At 42.4% G+C, this 17,207-nt stretch overlaps 1 protein-coding gene across 2 annotated transcripts in view; it reads right to left on the bottom strand.

The window, feature by feature from the left end:
• The window catches only part of SPATA13 (spermatogenesis associated 13), a 67,860-nt gene that overhangs the window by 35,352 nt on the left and 15,301 nt on the right, over positions 1–17,207 (bottom strand). The window contains exon 1 of one of the 2 annotated variants that reach the window (XM_023553131.2): positions 7,854–8,733. The exons of the other annotated variant lie outside the window; for it this stretch is intronic. Within the exon in view, the coding sequence (XP_023408899.1) occupies positions 7,854–7,908 (55 nt within the window). The 5' untranslated portion in view covers positions 7,909–8,733. Of the gene's footprint in view, positions 1–7,853; positions 8,734–17,207 lie in introns of those variants that run through there. 2 annotated transcript variants of the gene reach the window in all.

Here is a 17,207-nt window from a genome sequence, read left to right as displayed (position 1 = left end):
GGTGCCTCCAGTACTACCTCTGCTATTGTTAACAAGAAAATGACCACCTGAGAAATAATACAAATGGCTTAATGCCCCAAACTTTAATCCTCTACTTTATTCTGGAGAGTAGCCTTATTCACTGATGCCTTCTTTTGGCTGACTTTTTCTTCCTTCTCCCCACCTCTGTTTCCAATTGTCAATGATGGATTTCATTTTGTTTTTAACCTTTCTCTTCACAATCTTAACTCCTTTCGTGATTCTAAACTCCCTTCCAAGTAGATGACTCCTGTCTTAGTCGTCTAGTTCTGCTATTACAGAAATATCACAATTGGATGGCTTTAACAAAGAGAAATATATTCCCTCACAGTCTAGAAGTCCAAATTCAGCACACCAGTTCCAGGGGAAGGCTTTCTCTCTCTGTCGGCTCTGGAGAAAGGTCCTTGTCATCAATCTACCCTTGGTCTAGGAGCTTCTCTGTACAGGAACCCCAGGTCCAAAGGGTGTGTTCTGCTTCTGGCACTGGTTTCTTGGTGGTATGAGGTCTCCCTGTCTCTCTGCTCGCTTCTCTCTTTTATATCTCAAAAGAGATTGGCTTAAGACACAATCCAATCCTGCAGACTGAGTCCTGCCTCATCAACATGGCTGCCACTGATCCCATATCATCAACATCATAGAGATAGGATTCACAACACACAGGAAAATCACATCAGAACACAAAATGGTGGACAATCACACAATACTGGGAATCATATCCTAGTCACACTGATACACATATTTTTGGGGGACACAATTCAATCCATGAAACTCCCAAGCTGGCGTTTTCAGCCTTTAACGTGCACTCAATCTCCTGTCCTATAATTTCCATGAATTTTATGGAGCTGGGTTTTCCAGTATCTGGTTCTACTCGGTTGCTATAAGTTGAAATCAACTCGATGGCAAAAGATTTGGTTTGGTTTTTTGGTGTCTAGATGGGGAGAGATTTCAGGGTTACATTTTGAGACTACATTTGTGTCTAGCATGGTTTTCTATTATTACCCCATACTCACTAATTTCTCCTATGTATTTCCCTTCGAAGGCCATAGCTTCCTTTAGGGCAGGAACAGAGACTTTCTATGTTTGTATCCCAGCACCTAGCATAATACCTGGCATAGAGAAGGCACCCAATAAACGTTTTTGAATGGAACTGCAAATTGCTGTGGCAAATTGAGGCCTCGAGAAGTTAAAATATTTAACTGGGTGACACAGTGATGGGTCAGGGCCAGGATGCACTGCCTCTCACTCCAGTGCTCACCCTCTCCAGGCAAGTCTTTGTGCCTTCGGTCTCCCACCCCAAGCCACACCATAAACTACTTGAAAGGCAGTATCTTAAAACAGTGGTTTCATTATATTCACAAGAAAAACAAACAAACAAAACTGTTAAAGTCCCACTTGATCCTGACTCATGGTGACCGCACAGGGTTTTCAATAGATGAGTTTTTGGAAGTAGGTCACCAGGCTTTTCTTCTGACACCTCTCTGGATCAACTTGAATCTCCAACCTTTCAGTTAGCAGCTGAGTGCATTAACTGTTTACATCACCCAGGGATTCCATTCACAAGAAAGCATGTATTAGTTATCTATTACCCCGTGGAAAAATTTTTCTGCAGTATTTTCAAGGTCCTCTGTAACCTGACCCCCACACCTTCCATGGTGTGCCAGAGCCCGCAACCCACCTCCATAGGACAGACCTCTCAACCTCTACCCAAATGTAACAGGCCTGTGCCCACAGCTTGGGTAAGATACAGCCTTCTTCAAACCCTCTTCATTACAACTCCTTGCTAAGTGAATGGATTGTCATCTAACTTCCATGGGCTTCTGAAACTTCAGTTTTTATTTTTTTAATCTGAGGGAATTTTATGTGATGCACAGCTGCTATAAATTCTCGAAATGTACTTCAGCAAAATTAGGAGAGAGGAATATATTATAATAAAAAAGTAAATGGAACTCTGTATGATTTCTCCTGTTGAATAAATAGGTGTGGAAAAGCCATTCTGAAAACTATCTTGTAAACATGGAGCAAGAACCGCTTTAAATTGAAATTACTTTTAAAACCCCAAAGTCCTCCTAGATGTAATCAATATGAGAGCAGATACAGAGTGTTCTCCTCCCATAAGCACTTCTTAACACACCAGTGAAGCCAACTGAAAACCCCAGTGACCATCTGAAAGCTTAGCGTATTTTCAGCAAATACCTCTGACTGATGATTCTGAGACAATACAATCTGTCCTATGGAGTACTATTATTTATTTATGTAATAAAATGAATTTATAACACTCTTGCTTAATAGTCACTGTGAACCAGTCCCGCCTGAAAACCCTGCCCTCCCTTGTCTCCCAGGCTCTGTTCTGGGATCTTCATTTCTCTACCTTACTGGCTATATCCCTTTACTACCTCTGTCCCTTTAACAGTCAGCTTCTTAAGATCTGGCCTTTGACCCTCTCCTCCAAGTCTATTTGCTTACTTCCTGGATGAATTTACCAACTTTCCAGGCTGCAGCTGCCACCTGAGGCTATCTCCCTAGCCCTCTTAGGAACAATTACGTAGCTCTTTAGAGTCAGCATGTTCAGAGAGGATATGCGTTTTCCTAACTCAGTAGGGCTATTGCAAACAATAATTGGAGAAGATATTTAAAAAATAAATAAATAAACAGCTTCCACACTTCTCAAAAGGTAGCAGACTTCTTCTGTCTAAACTTAGGTTTTTACACTGGTGACAGAACCAAACCTGACAATTGACTCTAAAGGTGAATTTTTATGACAGGAAATATCAAATACTATTAAACAATATAAGACTTGACTTCACAACACTTGCCAAAGGATAAGGATTTCCTATAGGAGTTTGATTTGCACACATACAGACAGGCCCGCACCCCGTGTCCTAAGTGGGTGGTTTTTCTCAGGGCGTACAACAGTTCTCATCCCCATCTGCTTCATTCTTGTGCATCTACGGGTTTTTGATTCCAGCGGCAGAATGTCAAAGCACTGGACTGGGAGTCCCAAGATCACACTTTGGGTCCCAGGCAGGCTACTGTAGCACACACCTCCACTTCTTTGAGCCTCTGTTTTCTCATTTGTAAAATGAGTCAATGTCATGCTAAATAAAAGGAAGCCAAGAACTAATGCGGTAGTCTTTATAATCAGAAACTCTATACCCATTAAACAGTAACTTCCCACTTCTCCCTGTCACCAGTCCCGGGTAACCTCTGTTCTAGTGTCTTATGATTTTACCTATTCCATATACCTCATATAAGTGAGATCATATAATATTCGTCCTTTTGTGTCTGGCTTATTTCTCTCAGTGTAATGTTTTCAAGGCTGATCCATGCTGTAACATATATCAGTACTTCATTTCTTTTATGGCTGCATAATATTCCACTGTAACTATATACCACATTTTGTTTATCCATTCATCTGTTGATGGACACTTGGGTTGTTTCTACCTTTTGGCTATTGTGAATAATGATGGAATGAATGTTCATATACAAAAACCCATTTAAGTCCCTGCTTTCAATTCTTTTGAGTACATACCTAGGAGGAGAACTGCTGGTTCAAAACATTTTATGTCTAACTTCTTGAAGAACCACCAAACTGCTATCCACAAAGGCCACACCATTTTACATCCCCACCAGCAATGGATGAGAATTTCAATCTTTCCACATCCTTGCCAACACTTAATATTTTTGTTTCCTGATAATAGCCATCCTAGTGGGTGTAAAGTGGTATTTCATTGTTGTGGTTTTGATTTGCATCTCCCTAAGGACTCACAGAAACCTTGGTGGCGTAGTGGTTAAGAGCTACTGCTGCTAACCAAAAGGTCGCTCCTTGGAAACCCTATAGGGCAGTTCTACTCTGTCCTATAGGATCGTTGTGAGTCAGAATCGACTCAACGGCATTTTTCTTTTTTTTTTTTTTTGTATTAAGGACCCATGCTGTTGAACATCTTTTCATGTGCTTATGAGCCATTTCTTAACTTCTTTGGAGAAAAGTTTACTTAAGTCCTTTGCCCATTTTTGATTGAGCTATTTGTCTTTTTGTTGCTGAGCTGTACAAGTTCTTTATATATTCTGGATATTGAACTCTTATTAGATATAACCCACCAGACCCAAATATTTTCTCCCATTTTGTAGGTTGTCTGCTCACCCTCTTCGTAGTTTCTTTTGATGCACATCCTCCGATACCCCCAGGGATTCAAGTTCAGTGGGTCCAGGTTAGGGCAGGGAACTGCATTTTGTAAAAGTTCTCTGTGTGACTGGCTGCAGCCAGCCCTGGTGTCTGGGAGCCACAATCTGGAGTGAGGAGGCATCGACCAGGGGCCCTGAAAGCTGGACAGTGAGTTTTACTGTTTCGTGTTAACTTCCTGAGGCCTGGGTTTGTTTCGTGCTGTGGCGGTTGTTCCCTTTGTGCCCATCCGTCTCTGTGGCCTGGGGGCCAGGTTTAGGCTCATGGCTCCAGTCTACAGAGCCATTGTTAAAAAAATGCTCACCCGCTACCTTTGCCATTTCCGGTTTTAAGATGGGAAGTGAGGTTGGCTTATCTCAAACCTGAGGAAGTCTGAGTGATCAGCAGGAGGTTCTCTGAAATGCATGTTGTTAGCAGATTACTCTACGTGCAGGAATTTCCCTGAAGTCTCCACTAAGTGTGGGGAAATCCCCAGAGGAGCCATACTGCCTGGGAAACAATGGGGGTGCAGAGGTAAAATTCTCGCCTTCCATGCAGGAGACCCGTTTTATTTCCAGCCAATGCTCCTCACGCTCCTGTGTGTCAGCGGAGGCTTGCGTGTTGCTATGATGCTGAACAGATTTCAGTGGAGCTTCCAGACTAAGAAAAACTAGGAAGAAAGTCCTGGCAATCAGCCAGCGAAAATGCTGTGGAGCACAACAGTGATGGGGATAGCATAGGAATGGGCAGCATTTCATTCTACCGGGCACGGGGGTTGCCATGAGTGGGAGGCCAACTTGATGGCAGCTAACAACACTAAGGTAGGAAGGTCAGGGCTGGGAGCCCTGGGCCACAGTGCCTTTCAGGTGCCCCCTCCCCTCACTGTCCATGGGTGGGCACAGAAACTCCAGACCCCTATGGGCACTACAGCCATGTTTCTTTGTGTCTTGAGGCTAATCCTATGTAATGTCTCCAATTCAGACCTAGATTTGGGCTTCCAGTTTCTCTGCCTCTGGCAGAGAGCCATCAGGTTTGACCTCTGGCTTGCCTGGTGCTGTCCATTTCTTCTTCCTGGCCAGTGGATGCATGCTCCTCCTGGATTTCTGGTCCTGACCAGGGCTCCTCACGTCCATCGCAGCTGACACCTGTCGACCTATTCTGTACCTGCCTCTTTCGCCATGTTGCGTCTGACCTCTCCTTTCCAGCTCCTGACCACTGCATCGCTGGTTGGCTAAACACACCATCAACAGTAACCTCTAGGTTTCACAGCAGCCAGACAGTGGACTGTTATTATGCACCAGGCACTGCACTGAGCACTGGACACACATCGCCTCACTAAATCTGCACAAGCGCCCTGGAGTAATGACTGCCCATGTTTCAAGAAGGAAAGCCCCTGGGTGGCAGCTGGCATAGAGGAGTAAAAGGGGGTCAAAGAGACTGAGTCCATCAGAGATGCTCCCAAGCGGTAGGGCCAGAATTCAAACCAGGTCTGTCTGGCCTGAAGAGCTATGTTCCCATCTGGCCTCCCGGTCCTGGGCACACTGAGTTCACACCTATAGGCCCGTCCATCACAGTGCACACTGCTGCCAGGCCTGGGCAATCAGACATGCTCTGGCTTGTGGGATACCCTGCCCAGCCCTGCCGAAGTGCCTCTCCTGAGGGCATGGGCTGTCTCCTCAGTGACCCACAGCCCCTTCCCTGGCCACCTGTCTTCTCAGCGCTGTCAAACTAGATCAACAATTTAGAAAGCTTTACACTTTATTTTATACCAGCATACCATTTAACCAGCTGCTGTCAAGCGGATTCTTACTTATGGCGACCCCAGGTGTGTCAGAGAAGAACTGCGCTCCACAGGGTTTTCAATGGCTGATTTTTCAGAAGTGGATGTACAGGTCTTTCTTCCAAGGTGCCTCTGGGTGGACTTGAACCTCCAACCTTTCGGTTACCAGTCAAGCGTGTTAACTGCTTGCACCACCTGGGAACTCCCAGCATATCACTGAGTTGGTTAAATACTGTTTGTTGTCATTTCCATGATACATATACATGTAATATACAGCATACGCGAAAGACAATTGTCTTCAGAATTCATTGAACTAGAAAACTTTTAGAGTAGAAGAAGAAACACGGCTACAGAACTGGCCTCCTCTGTTAGAGACGTTCCCAAGACCTCCCTTCTCTCTCTTTAAAGCCAGGTTGATCACAGAGAGCCCAGAGTGCTGATAAGGGCAAGGACAGAACACTTGAGAAAGATTTCCCAAATCTTCTCATGGTACAAGGGACAGGGGAGGAGCGTGCAAAGCCTTAGCCACAAGAAGCTGAGGGGCTGTCTTTTTAGCCACATCCTGAAAAGCACTCCAGGGAGAGCCAGGGGTTCCGTCGGCGCTTTTCCCCTCGCTGGCCGAGTGTGGGAAGGAGGGCTGGAAACCCTGTCTCTGAGCAGGAATGCTGCAGGGAGGCGTAGCAGATAAGGAAGGGTCCACTATCTCTGAGCTGGCTCCCCTCGCAGGCTCTCCCACAGGCACTTCTCTCTTTCTTGGCATAAGGACACAGACATACACACACGGGCCTTCAAGGATAAGCCCAACGGAAGGACAGACAGATGGCATCTGGAGTGGCAGGAAGGAGGCAGCAGCCGCCTCCAGAGCTCTGGCCGGTCCAGTTCAGTGTGGTCGGCCACCAGGGCTGCTCTACTCCCTTAGGCAAACCGACAACATAGCCAGTAGTAGACAGCTCTAGTTCTGAATGTAGAAGTTACTGGGCAACTTTGTCCCCATTTTATACACTTTTAGTGAGTGAAATGAACTCCACACTGGTCTTGATTTTTTAATCTGTCCAGACACACAAATCATAACCACACCCCTGTCTTCTACCGGCGCCCAGAAAACCGCCCAGACAGACAAGGCCCACGGCGGTCTCCAGGCCGTCAGCTCAGCTCTCATTCATTCCCGTGTGAGTTACTAGCATTTACTTAAGGCAAAAACAGAGACAGGATTTTTTTTTTTTTTTTAACACAGTCTATTGTATCCATGTACAGCAGTCATTTAAAATTCTTTCTGTGAAATTTTTTTCTCTGACTTCCTTTTAAGAACGCATAACTTATAACTTCCTACTGTGAGAGGACATTTCTACACTTAAGAAGGAACTACTTAATTGTTGCATCGATGACACAAAAATACTGAAAAGGAAGGTGAGATAAGGGAGAAACAGTAATAAACCGAGCAATACCACTTTTGCAAGCAGTAAACAGTATTTCTGAGAATCAATTCACAGCCTAGAACCACACACATCTTGAATTATCAAGAAACATATTTATCTACTCCGACAATAAGCTCTTGAATGAAAGAATTTCACATAATAGAAGCAAAAAACAGCAATTAAAACTAAATCCATAAATCATAGATGATAGTCCAGGTTTGATTCTTCTTATTTCCTATTTCATTTTACAGTCCTACTAACTATTCTGCCATAAACAAAACCAATTTCTGATTCACTATGCCCACAACTAAAACTACTTAAAAGACACTTCACTAGAAAGGCAAGCCTTTACATACTAACTTACATGGGACCAGAAAAAGCAGAGAGAGAGAGAGAGAGAGAGAGAGAGAACTGTAGCTCTGAGGGAAGACAGAGTCCACAGAGACACTGGCATGAGAGAACTCATTCTCAGCACACGTACCCATATGCAGGCTTTCCAGACTCCAAAATCTTGCTATTTCCCCTCTAGCCACCATCCTTCCGTTTGAAGACCAGGAACACCTAGAGAAGGACTGGAGTTCAGGAAGCCAGTCCTCAAGGAATCACGGAGGAGCACACAGGCTTTCAGCTACAGAAACTGCAGAAAAAGCTTATTCACTGTGTGGCCTCTGTGTGCATTCCCGGCCGAGTCTGCTGAGAGCTGACAGCTCAGTGTGACGAGGGCTAGAGGCTCCACACACCGAGGGGACCGTCGGGCAGGAAATACGCGAAGATGGCAAAGCCTGCGTGTCGCAAACCCAGGCACGCTCACAGGCATATTATGCAGAAACATGCGTGCTGCTTTTGGTGACAATCCCTCAACCCGAATTTGACTTCCGAGAGCTTTTAGAAAGGCTTCTATTTCATGGGAGAAAAGCCTAGAGGTCACTCAGTTCAGAAATGGAGTTAGGATTTCGCACTATGGCATGACAAAAATTTGAGTTATGATACTGCATTATGTTAACTGCAAATTTATGAAATCACTTTAAAAGGATTTTGTTTATAAGCTGAATTCTGTTTAAAAGCATATGTAACTATGTGAATACTTTTCTATGTGACATAATGTGTTTATATTTACTACATAAAGTATATATATCGTATAGAATGAAGACAACAATCTTAAGAGCTTCTCTCTACGTTACGGTTTATTTTTATTTCCTCTTTATACTTTTCTGTATTTTCCAAATTATCTACAATGACCAAGTGCCTTTTCCCCCCACATTGTGAAACAATGATTGTTAAGCAAACAGTCTGCTTCCTTCAGTTTCTTCATTACAGGAAGATGGCCATGTGACCAAGTGTCTACTGCATTTTCAACTTAATGAACAATGATGTAACATATGCAAAGCAGTTTTCACACAGTCATCTCTCAATAAATGTTGGCTTAAAAAAATCACAGTGCCAATTAGTAAAATGCATGCCTTACAATGGTTGGGTTCAAATTCTGCTCTAGCATAACTCACTCAAGGAGAGGCACCAAATCTCTAAATTAGTTCAGTTTCCTAGTCTGTACGGTGGGGCTAACTGGAACGTCGATAGTCCTTGTAGGGTTATTTGAGAACAGCGTGTTTAGAAGAGTGATGGCACTTCATTTGGGACTAATCAGTGGTAGCTATTACGCTGCTGCTGTTGCTCCCCAGAACCCCGCGGTACACACAGCAGCCAGCACCCACACAAGAGCTGCATTGTTTCCTACAGCACTAGCTTCCAGTGCAAAGCCACATGATTGGCTACAACAGCCATGTTGATTATGCATTATACTGTAGGCTTTTGTTACCTTTACGTGTTTGTGGACATTCTACTGATCTGGCCCATTCAATCCTTACCCTAAGGAAAGTTTTCTGGGGACTCATAGCTTCAGTAAACCATAACAGAGGTATTTTATTATCTTACTGAGGCAAAGTGAAACATACACACACAATCATATAGATACACACACTCAGATTTGAAGATCAGCTTCCAATCTCTGTTGTTGAGTGCTGTTGGGTCGATTCCTACTCACAGTGACCCCATGTGAAAGAGTAGAACTGCCCCATAGGGTTTCCTAGGCTGTAATCTTTACAGGAACAGATCACCAAGTCTTTCTCCTGCAGAGCAGCTGGGTGGAATCAAATGACCAACCTTTAGGTTAGCAGCTAAGCGTTTAACTGCTGTACCCCAAGTATTCAAAAAACAAAAAAGATTTAAAAGTCATATTTTTAAAATGTTTGATAGTTCATTCAATAAGGGCATATCTACTCTAAATATATTGATTTCATTGGACCACAGACTCAAAATACTCCCGGAAATTATTTTTCAGTGTAAATCCTTGTCTATAAACTTTCCTAAGCATACTTCACGGAACACTAGTCGCTTAAGGTTGGCAGTTCGAATCTGCCAGGCGCTCCTTGGAAACTCTACTGGGCAGTTCTACTCTGTCCTATAGGGTCACTATGAGTCGAAATCGACTTGACAGCAGTGGGTTTTTAATATGCTCCACAGAAAAGTTTGAAAACCACTAGATACCATATCTACCTCTTAGAAATCCACAGGGCACATTAGCAATCACAGGCTCTGAGAAGTCTTAATAAAGATACCTGTGCACCTTTGTTTAGCCCAGAATACCCAATTTTATTTGGCCACAAATATCTCTTTTACACCAACACAATAACCCCTAGGAGAGTGTCCCAGGGCCTTGCTACTCAGAGTGAGGTTCGAGGGCCAGGAGCAACAGCGTGATCTGGGAGCTGGTTAGAAAGGCAGAACCTAGAGTCCAGCTCAGATGTGTAGAATCAAAACCCACATTTCAACAAGATCACAGGTTGTTCAGGTGCTCGTTCAAGTTTATAAAATATCGTTCTAGGCAACTTAACAAACTGTGCAACACACTTTGAGAAGCTGTGCTATAGGGCAAAATCTTGAAAGTGTGTTTTTTCTCATTGATTCAGAAACTAATGAAGACCATGGGCTGCATGGGTAGACCTGGTGAAAGTAATTAGTGAGAATTCTAATACGGATCCTTTCTAGCAAAGCCTAAATTCCGGCAGGAGGCAAATAAAATTCAGAAGTCTTTCATTTTCTCAATATTTCTTTTTTGCTATTAAAATTGCTAGTTTTCAAGCAGTAAAGGCTGTCACTGCCACACTTCCTTAGTATTGTCTTAACGGTCTCTCTGTTCACTTTCACTTTTCAAAGGCAGTCGATACAAATGATATCTTCTGTTTCCCAAAGATTTTTCCTAGATGCAGGAATGAGGTCAAGGTACTAGTTTAAGATCCTTGGAATTTTATGATTTTAAGCCCGAAATGTTCGCTAAGTAAACTGGCACGGTCTGCACACTCAAAACAAAAACAGATGAAAGAGGGAAACAAAGCAAACAAAAACTGCATTTAAGCGAAGGACCCTCTTCAAAGCCGTTGACCCACCAACCCGCCTCAGACATTACTGGAAGAAGCTACTACTAACTAATGTAGAAAGGAGTATGGTAGAGCAAAGGGAAAGTCTGAAAATAACTAATTTTTTAAAGTGATGAGTCTAGATTTTACCAGACCAACAAGAACACTAAAACAAACACCTTAAGCACAGCTGAAAGGAGTCTGGAAATTCCCATGAATCTATTCTCCTTGGATAAGATACCACTAAACTACATCATCAGAACTGGGAACGTTACAAACACTGATTATTGGCGGCACTGACAGAATCAAGCAAAGGGATCAGTCCTGGGAGAGTGGAGAGATCCAAATTATATCTCTACATCAAATATTTAGATATCAGAGAGGATAAGAGTTGAAAACACATGACGTCAGATCACTTTTATTCTACAGATACAGGAATTTGAATTATTTGCTGCAAAATGGCCCTAGACTCATAAATATTTACATAATAGACACACAGAAAGGAAATACCATGAAATTGCTGGAAAGGGAAGTTCAGAGGCATACCTCAAACTCAAAGCAACAGCCATCACTTGGCCTCCCCAGGACTTCTGGGGATTGACTATGTGGTCTGCAAGGTTCGTCTTAGCTAGGGATTTCTGTCTTATTTAAGTGCAACATGGTGTATCTTTTCTTACATGCCACCTTCTGATCATGTGCAGAGAGATTCCGGGCATTGGTTATCTACTCAACAACAAAAGTTCTCAGCTGCCGCTGCTTCTCTGCTGTTTCGCCAAAGCTGGGACCTCTCTACATGGTAGAGATGTCCTTAACCTAGGAGTATCCTAGGAACTTCTGTACCCGCACTGGGTTTAGATATGGCCCATTACTAAGAGCTACAGGAGCTAGATAGCAGGAGGCCACTGGCGGGTAGGGCAATGGTGTTCTTTGGCACAGCACCACTGTCAATTTTAGAAAACAGGACAGGTAGCACATCAGCCAAGAACCAAGGATCCCCACCCCTGGCTGCCACTGGCTGGACTGGGGCACAGCCTCCATTCCCATACAGGCAGTGACCACCCAGAGCCAAGTGCAGCATAACCAGGGATCTGTGCACATTCACTCATTGTCCCTCCTTGCTGATTTGTGGCTACAGTTCCTAAAGCTGGATGGGGGTTCCTTAAAACAAAAACAAAACCCGTTGCCTCCAAGTCAATTCTGACTCATAGTGACCCTATCGGACAGAGTAGAACTGCCCATAGTTTCCAAGGACCACCTGGTAGATTCAAACTGCTGACCTTTTGGTTAGCAGCCGTAGGTAGCTCTTAACCACTATGCCACCAGGGTTTCCAGGGGTTCTTTAGCAGGAAATAATTTACTACATTTGCTATCAGTTATTCAGGCCAATGTTCCCTTGTCCGTTGGCATAGATAATTGAGTGATCCCTTAATTCTGAATGGATTAAAGACAAACGTACAACTACCACCCATCTGTCTGTGGAGGTCTGTGTGTTGCTATGATGCTGAAGAAATTTCAGCAGAGCTTTCAGACTAAGATAGACTAGGAAGAAAGGCCTGGAAATCTAAGCTCTGTGTGTTGCTATGATGCTGAAGAGATTTCAGCAGAGGTTCCAGACTAAGACAGACTAGGAAGAAAGGCCTGGAGATCTTCTGAAAATCAGCCAATGAAAATCCTATGGATCACAACAGTCTGATCTGCAAGCGATCACAGGGATGGCAAAGGACCGGGCAGCACTTCGTTCCATCGTGCATGAGGTCACCACGAGTAGGGGTACAACTCCACAACAACATTATTAATCTATGGTTCACAGTTAACACTATTTTCCAGAGAAATCTAAGCAGGCATGTAACATTTTCTGGCATATATTAATGCACAACCTCAGACAGCACTTCACTTTGCTAACTGACTGCTGCTATATCTCTAAGGCAGGCTTGATTTAGGTGTTAACGAAACATCACTCAGTAGCCACAACTCGTCACAGAAGGGAAGGACCCAATCACATAGAACACACAGGAAATGGAGACTGAGCTACCAACACCCAGTGTGAGAACCACCCACTGTTCATTTGGGTGCCTTCAAAGCGACTGCTTTTTCTCCTTGGGTAATGTGGACTTGAACACACAACATGATGGAAAATTTACTTTCAATGGCTTAAATTAACCCTCCCATCTCTTACCCCTAACTCCCTATCCCACCATCTCCAAAAGCTGACCAAAGAAGACATTCTGTATGTGGGCACTGACGACAGCTTTTAGATTAACCCAGAAACAAGTGCAGAATTGTCCTTTCAAAGTTAAGGTGCTCTTAATTTCAAGATTGTTGCTTTTCCTGTCCTCTCTGATTTTTCATTCTTCAAGGCCTGATACATATTTCATCTCGTTTCTGTATTTATCTTTGGCTTTGGATCCTTAGGATGAAACACACGTTTCAAACATAATAGGAGCAAAATAGGTGTTGGATGAATTTTTTTCCCTTTGTTTTAATAAAAGATAGTTATTAGGACATTGTCTTAAAAACCATCAAACAAATGTGGAAATAAATCTGCACACTTATCTGTGCAAATCATTCTGTGTTTTGTGATGGAAAAATACAGTACACAGGAGGCAGTGAGGGAAAGGGGAAGAATCGTGGGCCTCCAAGTCAGTTCGCTTTGGTTTGAATGCTGGCTCCACTACCTACTACTTAAATCTTGCTTAGCTGAGCTAGGAAAAGTTACTGGATATTTTTAAGCTTTGGATTCCTCATCTGTAAGGTCAGGCCCGTAATAAGTACAGAGTTGTGTACGCATAGCAGTTGTTTGCTACATGTTAGTTCTCTTGCTCTCCTTCCTATAACTTTTAATATTCTTTCTTTTCCTTTTAAAATCCAATTTCTGTAACTCAGTAATTAGATATATGACATTTTGAAAACTTTTTTCTTTTTTTCACTCTAGTGGCTCAGGAAGAGCCGAACACAAGTTTTAGAACTGAGAATGTTAACTATTAGAAGATGAACATTGAAGAGTTTGCTGGAAAATGTTAAATACTCTACGATGTTTTTCTAAGACAGCACTGGAAAACTGTTTGTTTAAATTTTGATCATAGGCAATGATAAAGCATGAAATGCCAGCAAAGATAACTGTTAACTGAGCTAACTTAAGACTTGCAGGCAATATGGTTTCAGGCACTCATGTCCATATTTGTAATACTTGTTCTCCCATACAGAACCCTTTCATAATTTCTAAATTCCTCCTGACTCTGTGGAATCTACACTGTCTCATAGCCTGGTTAGAAAACAGTTGTTTTTACTGTGTGTTGGGAGTCAGGAAAACATTTTTACTGCAAGTACGTGTCTAAAGACAAATGAACTGATTGATCTTATTTTATAATAAAATATAACCAACATCCAATATTTCTTTGTATTAGAATATAAAGTGGGATAGGGAAGGGAGAAGGGTATTAGACAAGATAAATGAAATCCGCACCTACTAATCAAGGCTCTTTGTCACCTCAACCACCTTCCCCAAGAGCTTTTACTATCCCTCTCAGTAGGGACTAAGCAAGTCAGATCTGAATTTTATTTTCTCCCTGATTCCTTATCAAAATAAAGCTTTTTTTTTTTTTTGGTTTGATTTTTTTTTTACTAACTTTTATTGAGCTTCAAGTGAACGTTTACAAATCAAGTCAGTCTGTCACATATAAGTTTATATACACCTTACTCCGTACTCCCACTTGCTCTCCCCCTAATGAGTCAGCCCTTCCAGTCTCTCCTTTCGTGACAATTTCGCCAGCTTCCAACTCTCTCTATCCTCCCATCCCCCTCCAGACAGGAGATGCCAACACAGTCTCAAGTGTCCACCTGATATAATTAGCTCGCTCTTCATCAGCATCTCTCTCCTACCCACTGTCCAGTCCCTTTCATGTCTGATGAGTTGTCTTCGGGGATGGTTCCTGTCCTGTGCCAACAGAAGGTTTGGTGACCATGACCGCCAGGATTCCTCTAGTCTCAGTCAGACCATTAAGTATGGTCTTTTTATGAGAATTTGGGGTCTGCATCCCACTGATCTCCTGCTCCCTCAGGGGTTCTCTATTGTGCTCCCTGTCAGGGCAGTCATCGATTGTGGCCAGGCACCAACTAGTTCTTCTGGTCTCAGGATGATGTAAGTCTCTGGTTCATGTGGCCCTTTCTGTCTCTTGGGCTCTTAGTTGTCGTGTGACCTTGGTGTTCTTCATTCTCCTTTGCTCCAGGTGGGTTGAGACCAATTGATGCATCTTAGATGGCTGCTTGTTAGCATTTAAGACCCCAGATGCCACATTTCAAAGTGGGATGCAGAATGATTTCATAATAGATTAAAATAAAACTTCTGAAAAGCAAACTGAATAAGATCCAGAAGCAGAAAGAATAAAAGTCCATGAAAAATCCAAAAACTAAGAGATCACAGAAATAAGGTTTTATAGTGTGGTTAAAATAACTACAAAGGCACCCCTTCCTCAAAACGCACATACCAACAACTACTATCGCTTTTCTTCTCTTTCCTTTAAAAAAAATTTTAGTGGAGTCTCTAGGTAGCACTTTGGAAAATCATTAGATAATGCCTGAAATTTTGTGCCAAGAGAATCAACAATAAAGATCCCATTGAGTTTTTTCCTAATAACCTGAGTTTATGCATGTAAAAAGGTCCTTGGGTAGCCTTTTCATCTACTAACCTAAAGGTTAGTGGTTCAAACCTATGCAACAGCACTGCAGAAGAAAGACCTGGCGATCTGCTTCCAAAAAGATTACAGCCAAGAAAATCCTACAGAGCAATTCTACTCAGTAACACATGGGGTCACCATGAGTCAGAATCAACTTGATGGCAGCATTTTTTTCAAATGCATTTAAAGTTTGTTTAATCTATGTTCTAAGGCTTCACTCATTTCATAAGTGAGGAAGCTAAGGTCCAGAAAGATTAAGTGACTTGTCTAAGGCTAAACCACTGGTTAGTGTAGTTAAGTCAGTAACCCAGAACTCCGACATGAACACAGCCCACTGCTCATCATGACCCTTGACCTCTGTGTAGGTAATGTTTCTCTTTAGTTCTTTGTAATAACAATCTGAGTACTTACTGTGTCCTAGTCATTTCTTAGACATCTGTGGGATAGATAATATTAGTATCTCCTATTACAGATGAGCAATGTAATACTCTGAGATTAAGTAACTTGACCAAGGTCACCAGCTAGCCAACAGAGGTCTGGGACTCAACTCTGGCTTTTTACCCAAAATGTCTGTTAAGAGGAAAATTGACTTTCATTACACTAATTAGAATAATGCCAGAAAAACTGTGAGTTCTCTTCCTTTTGTGATTCATTTGGTCTACATATCAAGAATTCTTATAGTCTGATTCTACTGACCATCCTAAGGAAAAATAGAACTATGTTGTGGTCTGTTTTTAATCAAACCATCAATGAGTTAGTTTATTTCTAACAAACTAGACGTAGGCCCTTTTGAAATCACAACAACAAAAACAATAAAACAAAGCAAAACACTGTTTTGGCCAAGTGTTATCAGTTTGTTAACATTACTGCAACTCTTATCAAAGGCATATGCTTCAGTCATTGCTTACAATTCAAACAATTTAATTTTTATAAAATCAAATTTGAAATGACGTAAGCCCTTCTAATTAAAATTGCCCCACTTCCTAAATGCCGGTGTATTACATCATAATTCTTAATCAAGGAAGGGGACTTTCTGAAGTATACTGACTCTTTCTGTCAGTAATATTTAATAAGAAATAAACACTGATGAATTCACGTTAATGAGCTTTCAGAGACTATAAAGCCAACATAAATTTTTAACGGTAAAATAACAAATAGTTTTTAATTAGTCCTGGCATTTATGGAATATTTTCAGCTATAAAATCAGAAAACCATCAAAACAGACAAACCAAAATCGATGAAATACCTCTATTTTAAACTCAATGCCTTTACTTCCCCAGCAACCTCCCACTCCCCATCCTCCCACTGCATTCTGCCTTCTGCCCTAGCACTGAAATGACAGGGCTTTTGCCAAGGTCACCAAACTCTTCCTTGCTGTCAATCAATGGATAGGTTTCAGTCTGTATCTAACTTGAGACTTGGCCATCTCAAACCGTTAGCCACTACCTCCTCGAAGCCCTGTCCTCCTTTGGTACCTGACACCAGGGGCTCCTGGTTTTCCATGCACCTCTCTGGCTCCTCCTTTTCTACTGTCTTTGTGGGTTTCTCTTCTTTTTCTGGTCCCAAACGCTGCTGATCCCCAGGCTGCTGCCCAAGATCCTCTTCCTTTCTTGTTTTTCACACATGCAGCCTAGATGATAACATTTACTAGGGCTTTAAGAATCCTCCGTTTGCTGATGATTATTCAAATCTTCACCTCCAGGCTGGATCTCCCTCTTGAACAGCAGACCCTTATAACCATCTGCCTGG

Source organism: Loxodonta africana, chromosome 23 (genome assembly GCF_030014295.1).
Source record: "Loxodonta africana isolate mLoxAfr1 chromosome 23, mLoxAfr1.hap2, whole genome shotgun sequence".
Taxonomy (NCBI): Eukaryota; Metazoa; Chordata; class Mammalia; order Proboscidea; family Elephantidae; genus Loxodonta; species Loxodonta africana.
Note: the sequence above shows the minus strand (reverse complement) of the source record. Positions and strands in the feature narration are given on the sequence as shown.